At 34.0% G+C, this 14685-nt stretch overlaps 1 protein-coding gene and 1 pseudogene across 1 annotated transcript in view; both read right to left on the reverse strand.

The window, feature by feature from the left end:
• Window positions 1-14685, reverse strand: part of GLIPR1L2 (GLIPR1 like 2) — a 43870-nt gene that overhangs the window by 22653 nt on the left and 6532 nt on the right. The window contains exons 2-3 of the mRNA XM_016199311.2: window positions 13717-13962; window positions 11775-11878 (exon numbers count right to left, since the gene is read on the reverse strand). Coding sequence (XP_016054797.2) covers window positions 11775-11878; window positions 13717-13962 — 350 coding nt within the window. The remainder of the gene's footprint in view (window positions 1-11774; window positions 11879-13716; window positions 13963-14685) is intronic.
• Window positions 8416-10411, reverse strand: LOC107526609 (RWD domain-containing protein 1 pseudogene; annotated as a pseudogene).

Raw genomic sequence — 14685 nt, forward strand, 5'->3', positions numbered from 1 at the left:
TGAATTGTTCCATGTCTGCTTCAGGGCGACTGGGTGCTGCTGGAGAAAAATCATTAAACTAGGTAAAGAATCTTTCTGCGGTTCCCTAGTCAGAGTCCTCTCTCATTTTCCATAATAACTATTTCAAACCTTCCCAATCCTCTAAACTCCATCTTCAAACTTTCCCCTTTATTCTCAGGGCATGATCTTACTTCACAGAGAAACGTAATGGACTTTAGATTGGAACTTGAGAAATTTTTTGTCACTAAATATGACAAATATACCCACCCATCTTTCCTTCTTTTCTAATAAAACTGAAAAACTAACTCCTTCTCCTTTCTAAGGTTAATCTCTTTTATGCCTTTATTCTTTATAAAAAATATTTTTATTTTATAGTATTATATATTGCATGTCAATATTTAAATATACAAACATCATTCCCATTTTAAAAACAAAACAAAACAAAAACAACAAACAATCCTCGATTCATTCCAACCTGGCATCATTTTACTCCACATAAACGGCTCTTCCTATGTTTATCAATGAACTTCTTTTCAAATCTGATTTTTAAATCTTTACTTGACCTCTTTGAATTTGAAATTTTGGACAAATCTTCCTTCTGAAAACATTTCTCCCCACCTCATGCCTACTATGATACCATACTCTTGTTTTTTTCTTCTGTCTGGCCACTCTTCTGAGGTGGCCCCTGCCATTTTAACTTCCTCTAACTGCCCTTAAATGTGCCATGATATTAAACAGTTCTGTTCTCTTCTCACTCTCTACTCTCTCACAGACGATCCCATCTACTCCCATGATTTCAATTACCACCGGCACTCCAAGTATTTGAGGATGTTCCTTGACTATTTCCTGTCTCTCATTAATTAATACAATGACGTACAAATCCTCTTATACCTTCTAAAAATGCCTTAAATATTTCTCCAATATCAATCCAGATATCCTCTGTTGCTATAAAAGTAAATAAATAAAAGTAATACATGTATAATATTTCTAAGTATATGGCAGAAAGAAGGAAACAGAAAAGGACAATCTTAAAGAGGAAAAATGTCTCCATTTTCCACTTTTCATCTGTTTCCCAAAGATAACTTCTGTTAATAGCTTCTATGATTCCTTCAAGAAAAAAGTTTTTCACAAAAATCTCAGTACTTATATAGTTGTGATAGAGACTGCTGAGAATCTAAATCTCTCTTGAAATACAGAAATAAAAGTATTTTAGCTTATATTAATGGCAAGTTATATTTCCCAACTTCCCTTGCACCTTAGATGATCAGTTTTATAGTCAATGAAATGGAAGTAGCAGTGATGTGTGCCACATCCCACCTGGTGCTTTAAGAGATGGTCAAGCTACCAACATGTCTCTTTTCCCTTAATATAAGCTTGAGCTAGTTCATATCTGCAACTCAAGGATGGTGAAGAAACAAGATAGGAGCAAAATGGGTGTTTAAATGACAAATGGAACAGAGCTACCCATCAAACAGAAATTTCTCACTTCTATCCTATTGAATCACTACATTTTCTCATGTTAGCTGCTGTAACAAAAAGACCCATTCTATTGTTCTGCATTTTCCTTTTTCATCCAACAAGTGAGACCTTTCCATAGTGGTACATAGAGAGACACCAGTCTTTACAATGGTTACATAATAATGTAAATTAATTGCTCAGTCGCTTATTACTGGAGTCACTGGTTTTTTAAATTTCAGTTTCATGCTATTAAAACATGCTATAATAAGTATCCTTGTTTGTATATCTTGACCAACTTTTACAAGGATAATAATAAAATAAAATCCTAATACAAAGATTGCAAGGTCAAACGTAAGTATATTTAAAATTTTTGCTATACTGCCAAATCCAAAAAGATTGTACCAATTTATTGTCCCATTACATATGCAGAGTATCAATTATACTTCTCCATATTTTCAAATGGATGAGTGGAAAATGGTCATTTATTTTTGTTTTTACCTCAATTATTTCAATTATGAGTGAAAATATCTTTTCATATGATTAATGACCATTTTCTTTTCAGGAAATAACCTCTTCATATCTTCTGCACATTATTCTCTTGGGTTGTTTCTTTTTTTTATTTGTATGATTTTTTTGTAAATTAAGGCAACTAACTCTGCCGTATATTCCACAAGTATATTTTCCCAGTATAATATTTTTTCTTTGGCTATATCTATGATATTTCTTTAGCTATAAGTTAGTTTTAAATTTTTATATAATCAAGTGTATACATATTCTCTGGATTTTTATGTTCTGCTTTGTAAGGCCCCCGGCTATTCCCCAACATCTCTCTATTTTGGTTGGGCCCAAACTGCAACTCTGTCTTCTCAGCACTGTGCAGTTTCTGAAATCTCTGTGCGGGTCTTCAGCCCTCAAGAAGCTCCAAGGTCCTTCCAGAATCTTGCCCTGACATGTGCAGCTTAAGAGTTGACCAAGGAACCACAGAAAACTTTTACATAGACTTTTGGGGGTTCTTCTCTGCAGCTTCTTCTCTTTGGGATCCTGGTCCTAAATACCAGATACCCTAATATCAATAAACACTGATATGTCTTTTTCCCAGAAAATACACATTCTTTGCTTTGATTCTGTTTCTCTGGATATGGTTTGGAGAATACTCTGAGAGAGAAAACCAAGACAAATATAAGGTTCCCATTGAGTTATTTTTATTTGTAAAGATCATAGCCCTGCATTGATTGTTTTATAATGCCTGAAAACAGTTATTTTATATACAGGGGTTAGCAAAAGTAGGTTAAATTATTAGCCATAATTACCTAAAAGATAAATCATAAGTAAGGATATAAAATAATAATAGTAATAATAAGACATCAATAATAAAAATAAATATAACAATAATTAGTAAATTAATAATGCAAGAATAAACTCTGTGTTTTGCGTACTCACAGGTATAAACCTACTTTTGCTTACCTCTTGTATACTTTGTCCAGCCTTTATGGTTATTTTAAGCAAAAGACTAATTCTTATACCATTCTTATACATAATGTCCAGAAGCAAAGTGTATCAAATATTTAAAAGTTAAAAAAATAAAGAATTCCTAGAAGAAAATGTAAGATAATAATATTTTGGGAAGGCTTGTATAAGCGTAACACAAATCTCAAAACCCATGAAAAAAGTATTGATACTTTTTTAAATAATAAAATGTTCTATTTGGCAAAAATAAATTACAGTATATATAAATCAAAAGTTAAACATCAAAATGGGAAAATAACTGTAAATGACACAACATGAAAGAGCTAATATTCTTGCTTATATAAAGTACTCCTATAACTGAAAAAAAAAAAAAAGTCCAACAACTTAAAATAGTAAATGAATAGGAGCAGTCAGGTCCCAGAAAATGAAATTAAAATATTCTGAAACATACAAAAAGAAACCTAAACTCATGTAAAATAGATGAAAATTAAAGATATACTAAATTCACAGCAGCAAATAGCAAAATGTTTGAAAATATGTTAGCAAGGAAGTTGAAAAGTAGTCTTTCTCATAAGTGGATGTAAAAATAATTTTGTAATAAAAAATGGTGCAACCATGAATAGATATTTAGTAATATCTACCCAAATTAAAGGTACACATAATCTTTGACCTAGTAACTCCATGACTATGAAATCACATTACAGTTATTAACTCATATAAGAATTATGTCTACCTGAATAATTATGGTTGTAATAAAAATAGCCTAAATGCCCAGCAAAAAAGGAACATTACTTAAATAAACATTTGCACATCCATTAAAAAAACACCACTGTGGAACTATTAAAAAGTATCTGGAAACTTCCAGTTATATTATTAAGTAAAAACAATTAAAGAACACCACAAGAAGTGTGGTATGCTCCTATTTGAATTATGAACACACACACACACACACACACACACACACACACACACAGACTGGTATACTCTTGGATAAGCACAGAATATGTCTTTTAGTATAAAATATTGGGGAGGGTAACTAGAAGACAGGGATGGAAACATTACTTTCTCCTTGATACCTTTGAATTTTCTATCATGAATATGTGTCAAGTATTAAATATATTTTATTAAAATGAACTAAAATTATAACCCATAGAAAGCAACAAGAAAGAGGCTGTATCATATGAGATTCTAAGGTCCAGCAAAAATTGTAATCTGAGAAAATATATAGCTGTAAATATGCTCAATCTTAAGTAGGATTACAGATAAAGGAATGTTGTGTATCTTAACAGACACAGCAACATATAACAACCCCTCCCCCTAAAAACACTTGGAAGATTGAATGTCTCAAAATAATGAAACAGAAAATAAACAAAAGAATGAGAAAGGATAAATAAATCCACAAATCCTTTGCAAGATCAATAAAATACATTAAACCCCACGAGCCACATTAAATAAGAAAGGAAGAAAAATTTCACTATTAAGAATTTCTCTACATTTTCTCTTATAGTTCTCTCCTCCTGCCTTTTTCCAGGCAGAACTTGCTCTCTATATTCTTCCCCATCCCTTATATGCTCTAATATATTCTATCATTCCCTATTTATTGATGGCTTTCTTTAGCCTATAAAAATGCATTAGCAACCAAAGTTATAAAAAATTGATTTCATTCAGCTCTACATACCTACCCCATTCTTTCTTTTCATTGACAAACACCTATATAGAGTATTGTAAATTGGCATTATTTCTCAAAATGCAAGTCATGAATATTAATAGGTCATGAAATCAGATTTAGGGCTTTTCAACCAATATTTTAAAATATGAGGTAGATTAGAATGTTGCACTTAACTGTGAATAGAATGTTATTTTATATAACATGTTTTTATTTTATTGTACATAGTAAGGATGCATGTTGTTTTGTAAATCTTTTCTTTCACTTATATACTACATTTCATAATTTTAAGGTGCATGCCTTTTCATATTTCAACATCTCTGAAATCAAGATACATCTTAATATTGATGTCTTAAAATCACAATTGGCTAGGTAGTGAATGTGACACTGTTGTCATTGTGCATTTGTGAATTTGTCATAGCTCTTCATATTGTCATTACTTCAAATGAGTTACATGCATTGTTTGCATTTTATGTATTTAAACTGCTTTTCAAAATGTTTAAATGATTACAATCTGATGTATCTTCAAGTCATAAATTACTATGTTTGCAGAAAAGCATGGAAAGAGAGCAACCTCATATATAATAAAAAGAGACTGATGAGAAAATAAGTTTAAATGTCATTTTAAAAATCTGCCAGCATAATTCTAGCTCCCCTCTTACCTCACTAGCCAGCTCCTTTGCCTGAAGTTGAACTATTTTAGTGATGTTAGGCTCAGTTCTTAGGTCTCCTCTGTTCTGTTTTCCATACTTCCCCTCTCACAAGGCAATCTCATTCAGGACTCATTTCTGCACCGGGGCCTTTATTCCTGTAGTTCCCACTCCTGCTTAGAAACCTATCCTAGAACTTCATCTGACTACCTCTTTCTCACGGATCATTTACATTTCCCCATTTTTTTTTCTCTCCATCTAATGGGTCTGAAACAGAACACTTGATCTTTCCCCAAGCTCTGCTCCTCTGTAAATCTTCCTTATGTGATTTAATGGAATCACCATTCATCCAGTTGCTCAGACTAAACACACAGGCATCGTCCTTGATTATTCTATTCCATTTACCCCTAAAGTTAAATCTATCAGCAGGTATAATTAGCTCAGTCTTCAAATTATATCCCGAATCTGACCTTTTCTTGCCATTTCCATGCTATGGAAGGCAGAATTCATTTAATTGTACATGGGTGTTGGCAGTGGTGGAGGAGAAGTTTCCTCCATGCAGTCATTATGGTGCACTGGCTCATTTCACCTTATGGCTCTGCCACCCTCTAGGGTATCTGAATCCTCCACCACATAGATCCCCTGGATCTAGCGAGCAGGGAGGCTGGAAAATATATTCTAGCTGTCTTTTCATGAAGTAAAGAAAATAGTACCACCTGCCAGACTGTATTTCCTTAACTATTAAATAAAGAAAATTTCCTTTGCTAGATATTTTTGGACATTATGATTTATTTCTTTTAAGAGTCCAGTCTTAAGTTCAATTCATTTTCCTAAATCCCAGATCTCTTTCCTTCCCTACACTCTTTTCTCCTGGAATACACATCTTCTATATATCTAAACTGACTGTTTTTGAATCTGTATTCAGGCTAATTGCCTGATGATTTCATACCTGCTTTTACAACAGCTTCTTTCTATCTAAAATATAGATATATGTGTATTTGGTTAATACTGCTTTAAAAAAACATATTTCTTTCCCAACAGACCACAGTTGTTTTCATAATAGACACCATGCAAAAAAGGTGGAATTCTATTGCCTGGTCAGTGTTTGGTGCACCTACTACAAAGTTATGTTTAATTACATCTGCTATCACCTGCAGATGCAACATGTCTAAAAATAAACAGTTCTTGTTCAATTTTCCCTCCACCCTATATATTTTCCTAGATCAGTTAATAAAATTATCTCTCACTTACGCTTAAATTCTCATGGTCATCTTTCATTGTATCTTCTCCAACATCTAAGTTCAAGGCTAAGCTAATCAATACTGTTTTGTATTTCTTTGTTTTATTTTGCTTAGAAATGTATGAGTCTTCATCTTTGAGGTTGATTACACATGAAGAGCAATCAAGCTGCCCTACATGTGCCACCCTTCTTATCTTTGAAATTTAAAAGTAACCACTAGAAAATGATATATGAAAATACTGTTTCAGTTCACTTTTTCTGATACAGTTATGACTTATCTTAATCTTTATATGGGTATCTTTATAGATTAGAAACATTTTATTTTCTTTGATTATTATTTCCACTTATTATTCTCTGTTCTTTAGGAACATCAATTTATAGATATATCACCTAAATATTTCTTTTTTCATATATATTTTGATTTCTATTCTCCATCTTTGTGTTCTGAGATAATTTTTCAAGATTGTCATTTGTCATTGACTTGTATTTTCTCTATGGAAAAATGTGTTTTATTCTTCCATTCTATATTAGTTTGCTGTAGCTACTTTAACAAATTACCACAAACTGGGTGATTTAAAACAAAAAACATTTATTCTCTCAGTTCTGGAGGCCTGAAGTAAAAAATCAAGGTGTTGGCAGGACTGTACTTCCTCTAAAAGCTTACAGAGAGAATTCTTTGATTCTTCCAGCTTCTGGTGGCTTCAGGAGTTCCTTGGTTTGTGGATATTTCACTCCAAAGTCTGCCTCCATGGTCACATTGCCTCCTCCTCTTCTGTGTCTAGTGATGCATCTTTTACAAGGATGCATGCAATCGCATTTTGAGCCCAGCCAAATAAACCAGGATAAGATCCTCCTCTCAAGATCCTCATCTTAATCAAGGTTTTTTGTGTTTTTTTGTTTATTTGTTTGTTTTTTGCCATGTAAAGCAATATATACTCTTGCCATATAAGTTAATATTCACAGATTCTGTGATTTAGGGCCTGGATATGTTTTTTGGGGGCCATCATTCAGCCCACTACACATTGTAATTTTTAATTCAGCTCTCTTATTTTCATTTCTAGCCCTAGCCAGTTTGGCTCAGTGATTAGAGTGTTGGCCCATGGGCTGCAGGGTCCCAGGTTCTATTCCAGCTAAGGTCATGTACCTCAGTTGCAGGCTCAGCTCCAGGTTGGAGCACGTGCAGGAGGCAACCAATCGATGTGTCTCTCTCACATCAATGTTTCTCTCTCTCTCTCTCTCCCTTCCACTCTCTCTATCCAGTATTTCATAATATTGTGATGGTTTTATTTTCTACGAACTACTCTTAAGAAAAATAGCCATGACTCCCTGTTTTGAGTAGATACCAAATAAAACTTGAATAAGTTGAATAATATGTTTTCCAACCTAGATCCCTCACAGGTAGACTTGACAATATTTGTATAAAAGGAAACATAAGGGATAGAAATTTCAAGATAAAGAAGCCTGTAAGGTAGGTGGGTAGAAAGAAGAGTAATTAATCCTAACAACAAGTAGCTTCATCTTATCACTATAGTTATGGGATATGGCTACATTCACTACTGTTATTAAGATCAGCAAGTACTTTTACCCCTTCACCATATCAGATGGAATTGTCATCTCTTCTTCCTCATTTTTTCATTCTTTCAGGAGCATCTCATGTAGTTAACTGGTTTGTGCATCCTGGCTTATGTTCTTCACTTGGCTTCTAAGTATTCTTATCAGCATTGTTTTGGTTTCCCTCTGATCTTTTTGTTGTTGTTAAAATTTTAAAATCAGTTTATTAAACTCAATGATGAAAGCTATCAGAAGACTATTCTCCTGAAAATTATTTTTTCTTAGGAAAAAAGAAAGGAAAAGCAACACCCTCTCATCATAGCTAGAGATACTGTGGCAGTCAAGACTCCTTGCAGACTGAGGTGGTTCACTAATCAGTCAAGTCACTCTGGCTCAGCAGGCTTCAAGTCTGGATCATGCCCATCCTCTTCTGGCTCCAAGTCATCCATTTCCTGGAACAAAGATTGTCTACCTCCATACTGTCCCCAGCATACTCCAAACCTAGATATCAGATGTGTCAACATTATGATCTGTTTCAAATAGCTGTTTCCCTCTACGTTTATTTTTTTTTCTGCTTGTTATTCTTTCATTCATTTCTTTTTAATGTCCAAGAGTTCTACATCAAACTTAGCTTTCCAGTTTAAGCAATTCTCAATTGTAGCAGGAGTGCCGTGAAAAAATTGCTTTTCAGCTTTTTCTGCTTCTTTTTCTTGTTTTTATCTTCTTCTCTTCTAGTTTTTATTTGATCCACTATTTCATTTAATTTTTCTTGCACAGCTGCCACTAAAGGTTATCACCATACTAAGGTTTTCCTCTGACTGTGATGCTAATTTTAAAATACCTGAGATATCATTACCTTCTAGATTTTCCTGTGAGAACATTTCATAAAGGGGGACTTCATCTGGGTATTTTTCACTACACAAAACTAGAGGGTGGTCCAGAGAGTTTCATCATTTTCTTTAGCCTCAGTGGTCACAGTAATGGTGAAGCTGGGAGGATTTTCTGATACTATAAAGGAGTAGGGGTAGATAGACTCCTGCGCCTCCAGCTCCTAGCACTGCCCCCCCATAATAATCTGTCATCTTGGCCGTTGCTGCTGCCCAGGGATCGCCCAGATACCCAGGGGCACCGTGCTGGGAGAATGGGCAGCAGCCAGGCGGGCAAGGCTCAGATGCCCGTTGGGAGGCCTAGGGCCCAAAGCCAGAGCAACAGCCCTGCCTCAGCCTCCTGGTTTCCCTCTTATCTTGTTAGCCTCTGTTCTTTCTCCTTTGCTAGTTCCTTTGCCTGCGGTTGAAATATTGTAGTGCTCTAAGACTTAGTTCTTAAATTAAGTCTTCATATTCACTCACTGGTAAGGTGATTCTTTTAGAACTGTGACTCATTTCTACCTCAGGGCCTTTACTCCAGAATAGAAACTTATCCCAGACATCCATATAGCTAGTTTCTTTTCATAATTCATTTACAGTTCCCATGTTAATATTTCTACCTAATGTCTACAAACATAAAACACATCTCCTGATCTTCCCTAAGCTAATGGTATCATCATTTACCCAGTTGTTCAAACTAAAGACATAATAATAGGTATCATTCTAGATTATTCTATTCTACTTACCCCCTAAAGTCAAATTCTTCAACTGGTATTATTAGCTTCATCTTCATAACATATCCAAAAACTGACCCATTCTCATAATTTCTATGCTATGATAGGCAGAATTCTAAGATTGACTACAAGATCTCCCACCCCTGGTATACATGCCTCGCATAAATCCCAGAACAGTGAATATGATGGGCTTTAGTTCCATGATTAAATTATGTTATTTGGCACAGTTCTGAGTGCACTGAATTGTTTGTCTGTATTTTCTTGCATCTCATTATTTTCAGAACTGCAATCTTGAAATCTCTGTCACTTTTATCACATATTTCCATATATTCCAGCTTACTTTCTGGGAATTTTTCATTTTCTTTCTGATCATCCTTGCTACCATGGCTATTCATGGTATTTGCTTCTCTCCTTTGTTTAGGCATGAATATGCCTTTCATAGCAGCATTTTCTGAAGAGGTCTTTCTACTATTTTCCAGTAGATGGTCCTGAATTGCAAGATTTTTTTACCTCTGTGATCTCCCAGACTTGACCTCCAGGGCTTCCGTAAGGCAGTACAGTCATGCTTCTTGGGGTGGGGTTTGTTTTGCTCTCACCATAATGGCAACCCCGGACCTCCATGGGGTATAACCCCAAGCACCAAACCTAGGGATCAGTCACAGAGGGAAACAGTGGTTCCACTGCAATAGCTCTTGGTTTACAGCTACAATATTCCTCGACCCGACACCAAGGGCAATGGGAAGTGAGTCTTGGGAGTCCACGTGGTGGCAGGACTCCATGGTTCCATTTCTTTGTCAGAAACACCTCCCACCAGACAGTGGACAGCAGCCTGCAGCAGAATCCTGAGCTCTGTCAGGTGTCTGATGGCTCAGTTCCTGTTTGCTCAGCTTGCCCTGCTGGACTGCCCCCCTGCAGCTCTCTGTTCCTGCCATCTAAAGGAAGCTGCCAGCTCCTCCCTTCTCCCAGCCGTGCCCTGAGCTCCTGGCTGCAGGGCTACATCTGAGGGTTCTCTGAGCTCTCATCCCTTCTCCTCTATGTTTCAATTTGCAGGTCTCTCAGGCATGCCTCTGTATTGAGTAGGGAATTCTTTGTTGAATTATAGTTGGTTAACTTGTTGAAATTTCAGGGGTCGAGGTCAAGGGGCTCTCTCATGCTTCCATTCCTCTGACTCTACTCCTGCATGACTATGTTTAAAGTAAGAAAAGTTTGGGGCTTTCTGAGTCTAATTTGACTTACATCACAGTTCTGTTGTTTTCCCTATCTAGGTGAACACAATCAGTAATCAGTAATTAATGTGTTTTATTTTTCTGTTTGTTTTAGTCCCAGAAGCATTTTATTTGGCAAGAATTCCTTTTCAACCCTTGAATGTAATCATTTTCTACTGTTTACTTGACATGTTGATTAAGATATTTTCTCACTTAGTTGGTCTTTTTAATAACATTACTTATAGAATCATATTGACCTGTAAGAAAACTTGAGACTTTCCAACAGAGCTCTCCAGAGATGGAGGCTATTTTGAAAGGTTGTTATTTCCCGTCATAAGAAGGTATTCTGGTATAGAGTAAATAATTACATGGTAAGAAAGAAAGAATTAGAATTTTATATGGGTAGCTTGACTAGGAGATTTCTGAAGTACTCTTCCATCTCTGAGATATTTCAATTCCTTATATGTATGAGATCAGCCCCAATTAACAATGCGACTTTCAGATAATAGGCAATTAAAAGTGTCCTTCACGTTACAAGCTAATGTACTCCTGAAATAATTCATACAATATACATTTCAACACACATAACTTTATTTTCTTTTGGCTTTTGTTATATTACTGCAATAAACTATTTTGGAAAATCATTTAAATCCCATGCTAATTAGGCTAGATACTGTGAAATAATACTAAAGTTAAAATTCATTTAAGAACCTATACTTGGCTGGTCTATATATAATATTAATATGTCCAAATTATGACTTATTGATTCATTATGGAATTTAAAATATTTCAATATAAAGTCTTTAATAGCGTATATTTAATTTTTTATAGTTCACAAAGACATTTATGAGAATATATTGAAAGCTAGGAAAACTTAAATGAAAAAATTCCCCACTTATTTATTTTTATATTCTTTTTAAAATTTGAAGTAACTTACCCTGGTGCATAGTTGCATATGAAAATTGCTGCAAATCTAATACGTCCAATTCTTGGACATGGAGTAACAGCACAACCAACTTTGAAAGACTTGTCCCAAACAAGCTAAAATAAAATTTTCAAGGAAAACATGAAATTTAATTCTAAACATTTATTCTACTATATTATAAACAATAATATATTCAACTCACATAGAATCTTTAACTAAATGATTGAAGAAATATGAATTATTCTTCATTTGGGTGCAGGTAGAGAATTATCATGGTTTTAGGGAAGCATTTGCAACACTATATTTAGAGAAATACTTTAATAGATTCTACCAATAAGTATTCTTAGAATAAATAGTTTGAGAACCACTGATCCAAAATAATGCTCTTGAGCGAAAGAAATGCCCACCTTTCAATGTTCATCCTCTTGTTGAATCTGAGAGTTCTACATTATTGAAAGAGAGGAAGAGAGAAAGAGAGGAGAAAAGTTTTGAAAGAATAAAATTTGTAAATAGAAGGAAGAAAAAGAGAGACACTAAGATTACAGAAGGGAAGGAAAAGTGATACAAGTGTAGAGAGTAATTGAGTGCTACTGGACTTTTCTTTTGTGGAAGAAATTGCATTATAAAATAGAATCTGGGCCTTTCATTTAAAAAATGAATAAAGGATCTTGTTCTTAGAAAAGAAAAAGCAGGTGTTAAATTGGAGTAAAAATATGAGAATAATTAAAGATATTCCAGAAATTCTCTGTATGATTTCAATATTTCTAATACTTTCAAGTGACAAAAAAGTACTTGTTTTGTTAACTTCTGTGGGAGAGAGGGGAACCATTTCTGTTTTTTCCCAAGCCTTAGTAGTTTTAAAAGTGTGATTCTTAAAGAAATAGAGTGATGCATATAAAGAATAGAGAATAGAATGTCTGCAACAGTTAATTAGAGTTAGGGTAAATGCAGGAAACAGAAATGTCTAAGATACGAGAATTAAGGAATACAAAATATAGAAGAGTAGGTCAGGGAGTAGAATTTGTTAGTTTACAGAGAGTATGAAGTTATATTAAGGAGACTAGCTTTAATACAAATAAGACAATAAAGAACCACTATAACTTTCTAGAAGAAAAATAAGCATTTTTTGAAACATGATTCATTTGATGAAAGAGAAAGATATGAGACTCAACATGAAAAAATTCCAAGATTTTAAGTTGTACATAAAACATGACATCAGAGTTTACTGATAGAAAAATAATCATATTTTAAATATGTTTGGAAGTTCATTTAATAAATTATTGATCCCTGATACAAATATTTATTGAAGACCTGAATAATATCGGGTTGTTGTGTTGAGAATAAAGAGATGAGAAGACAAGATCCTTGCCCTTAGTGTAGTATCACATATAGATGATTATTAAACATCTATATGTGATATGTGAAATAATAAATGTATGTGTAGGAAATAAGTGGTTCAGTATTTTGGTGGTATAAAGTATAAGAGTAGAGTATAAAGTATAAGGGTAGATTATTAGACATGAGGTAGGGAAATAATACTATTAATTTGCATTTAAAATATTTTAACCAATTAGTTATATAGTAGTATGTGTACTGGTCTGTGCAAAAAATATCAAACCTTTTACTTCTGTTTATAGTTAATAATTGATAAATAATCTTTATTTTCTGGTTTCTTACTTCCTTTTCCAGTATAGATTATTTTTAGAAAAGTACCTTTTATCTTTGGTTATGAAGGTTAGATTTCCTATATTTAAAAGAATGTTTTAATTGTATGGTTCACATAACAGAGGGAATTACAGAAATTTTGAAGATCTAAGACTAAGTAGAATTTTGATTCTATTAGAAGTAATAATTTTACCATTTGAATTTATTTATAAAATTGAAACAATCAATAAAAACTTCATAGTAAAGCAATTAAGGAGTCTATTAAATTAATAATATAAAAATTAGATACCTGTAAATAATGAGAACAGTCACCAGAGCAACTGTCATTTGCAAAATGGTATATTTTCCTCTCCGCATACCAACTTCTGATAGCAATACTTGCAGTAAATTCATTTTCAGGGCCAACCCATATATTTTCACCAATACCAGTATATATAGGATGGGCCATTTTTATTTCTTCTAAATGAGTATTAGGCGCAAGTGCACATTTTCTTCCCCATGCTCTAGCAGTCCGTGACAAAGCTACATCCCAAGTCTGAAAAAAATGCAAAAAAGCAAAGAAAATAAAATAATGATGAGGTTTTTTTTGTGTGTGAGTTCTCATAGTAATATTTAAGGAAAATAATCCTAACTTTGTGCTTACGGGTCTTATTTATGGAATTTCTATAGGGAAATTTTTTTATATAGTCATAAATGAAACAGCTATTTCCTGGAACAAAGGACTATGCATATATCTGTAATTAAAAAGTCAGATTGTTGTCCTAGCCAGTTTTGCTCAATGGTTAGAGCATCAGCCAGTGGACAGAAGGGCCCTGAGTTTGATTCCAGCCAAGGACATATACCTTGGTTGCAGGCTTGATTTCCCAGCCCCATTCGAGGAGTGTACGAGAGGCAACCAATCGGTCTCTCTCTGTCTCTGTCTGTCTCTATCTCTGTCTCTCTCCCTCTCTCCCTCCCAGCCTCTCTGAAAAGCAATGGAAAAAATATCCTCTGGTGAGGATTAAAAAAGTCAGATTGTTAGATAATGCAAATGATTATGATATTCTTACACATAGTCTGTTCAGAAATGTATAATACTCATATGTGCTCTCTTCAGAATATATATTTTTAATCCCATGCCTTTTATTCATAGTAATACAATAATATAAGATATTCATTTAAGAGCTATTTATTGAGCACTGATTTTAAGTAAAATATTGTGTTGTGAGGAATAAAATATGAAGTCAAGCATAAATTTTGTGCTCTAGTTGCTTACTGT

This window comes from Miniopterus natalensis, chromosome 2 (assembly GCF_054644295.1).
Source record: "Miniopterus natalensis isolate mMinNat1 chromosome 2, mMinNat1.hap1, whole genome shotgun sequence".
Lineage (NCBI taxonomy): Eukaryota > Metazoa > Chordata > Mammalia > Chiroptera > Miniopteridae > Miniopterus > Miniopterus natalensis.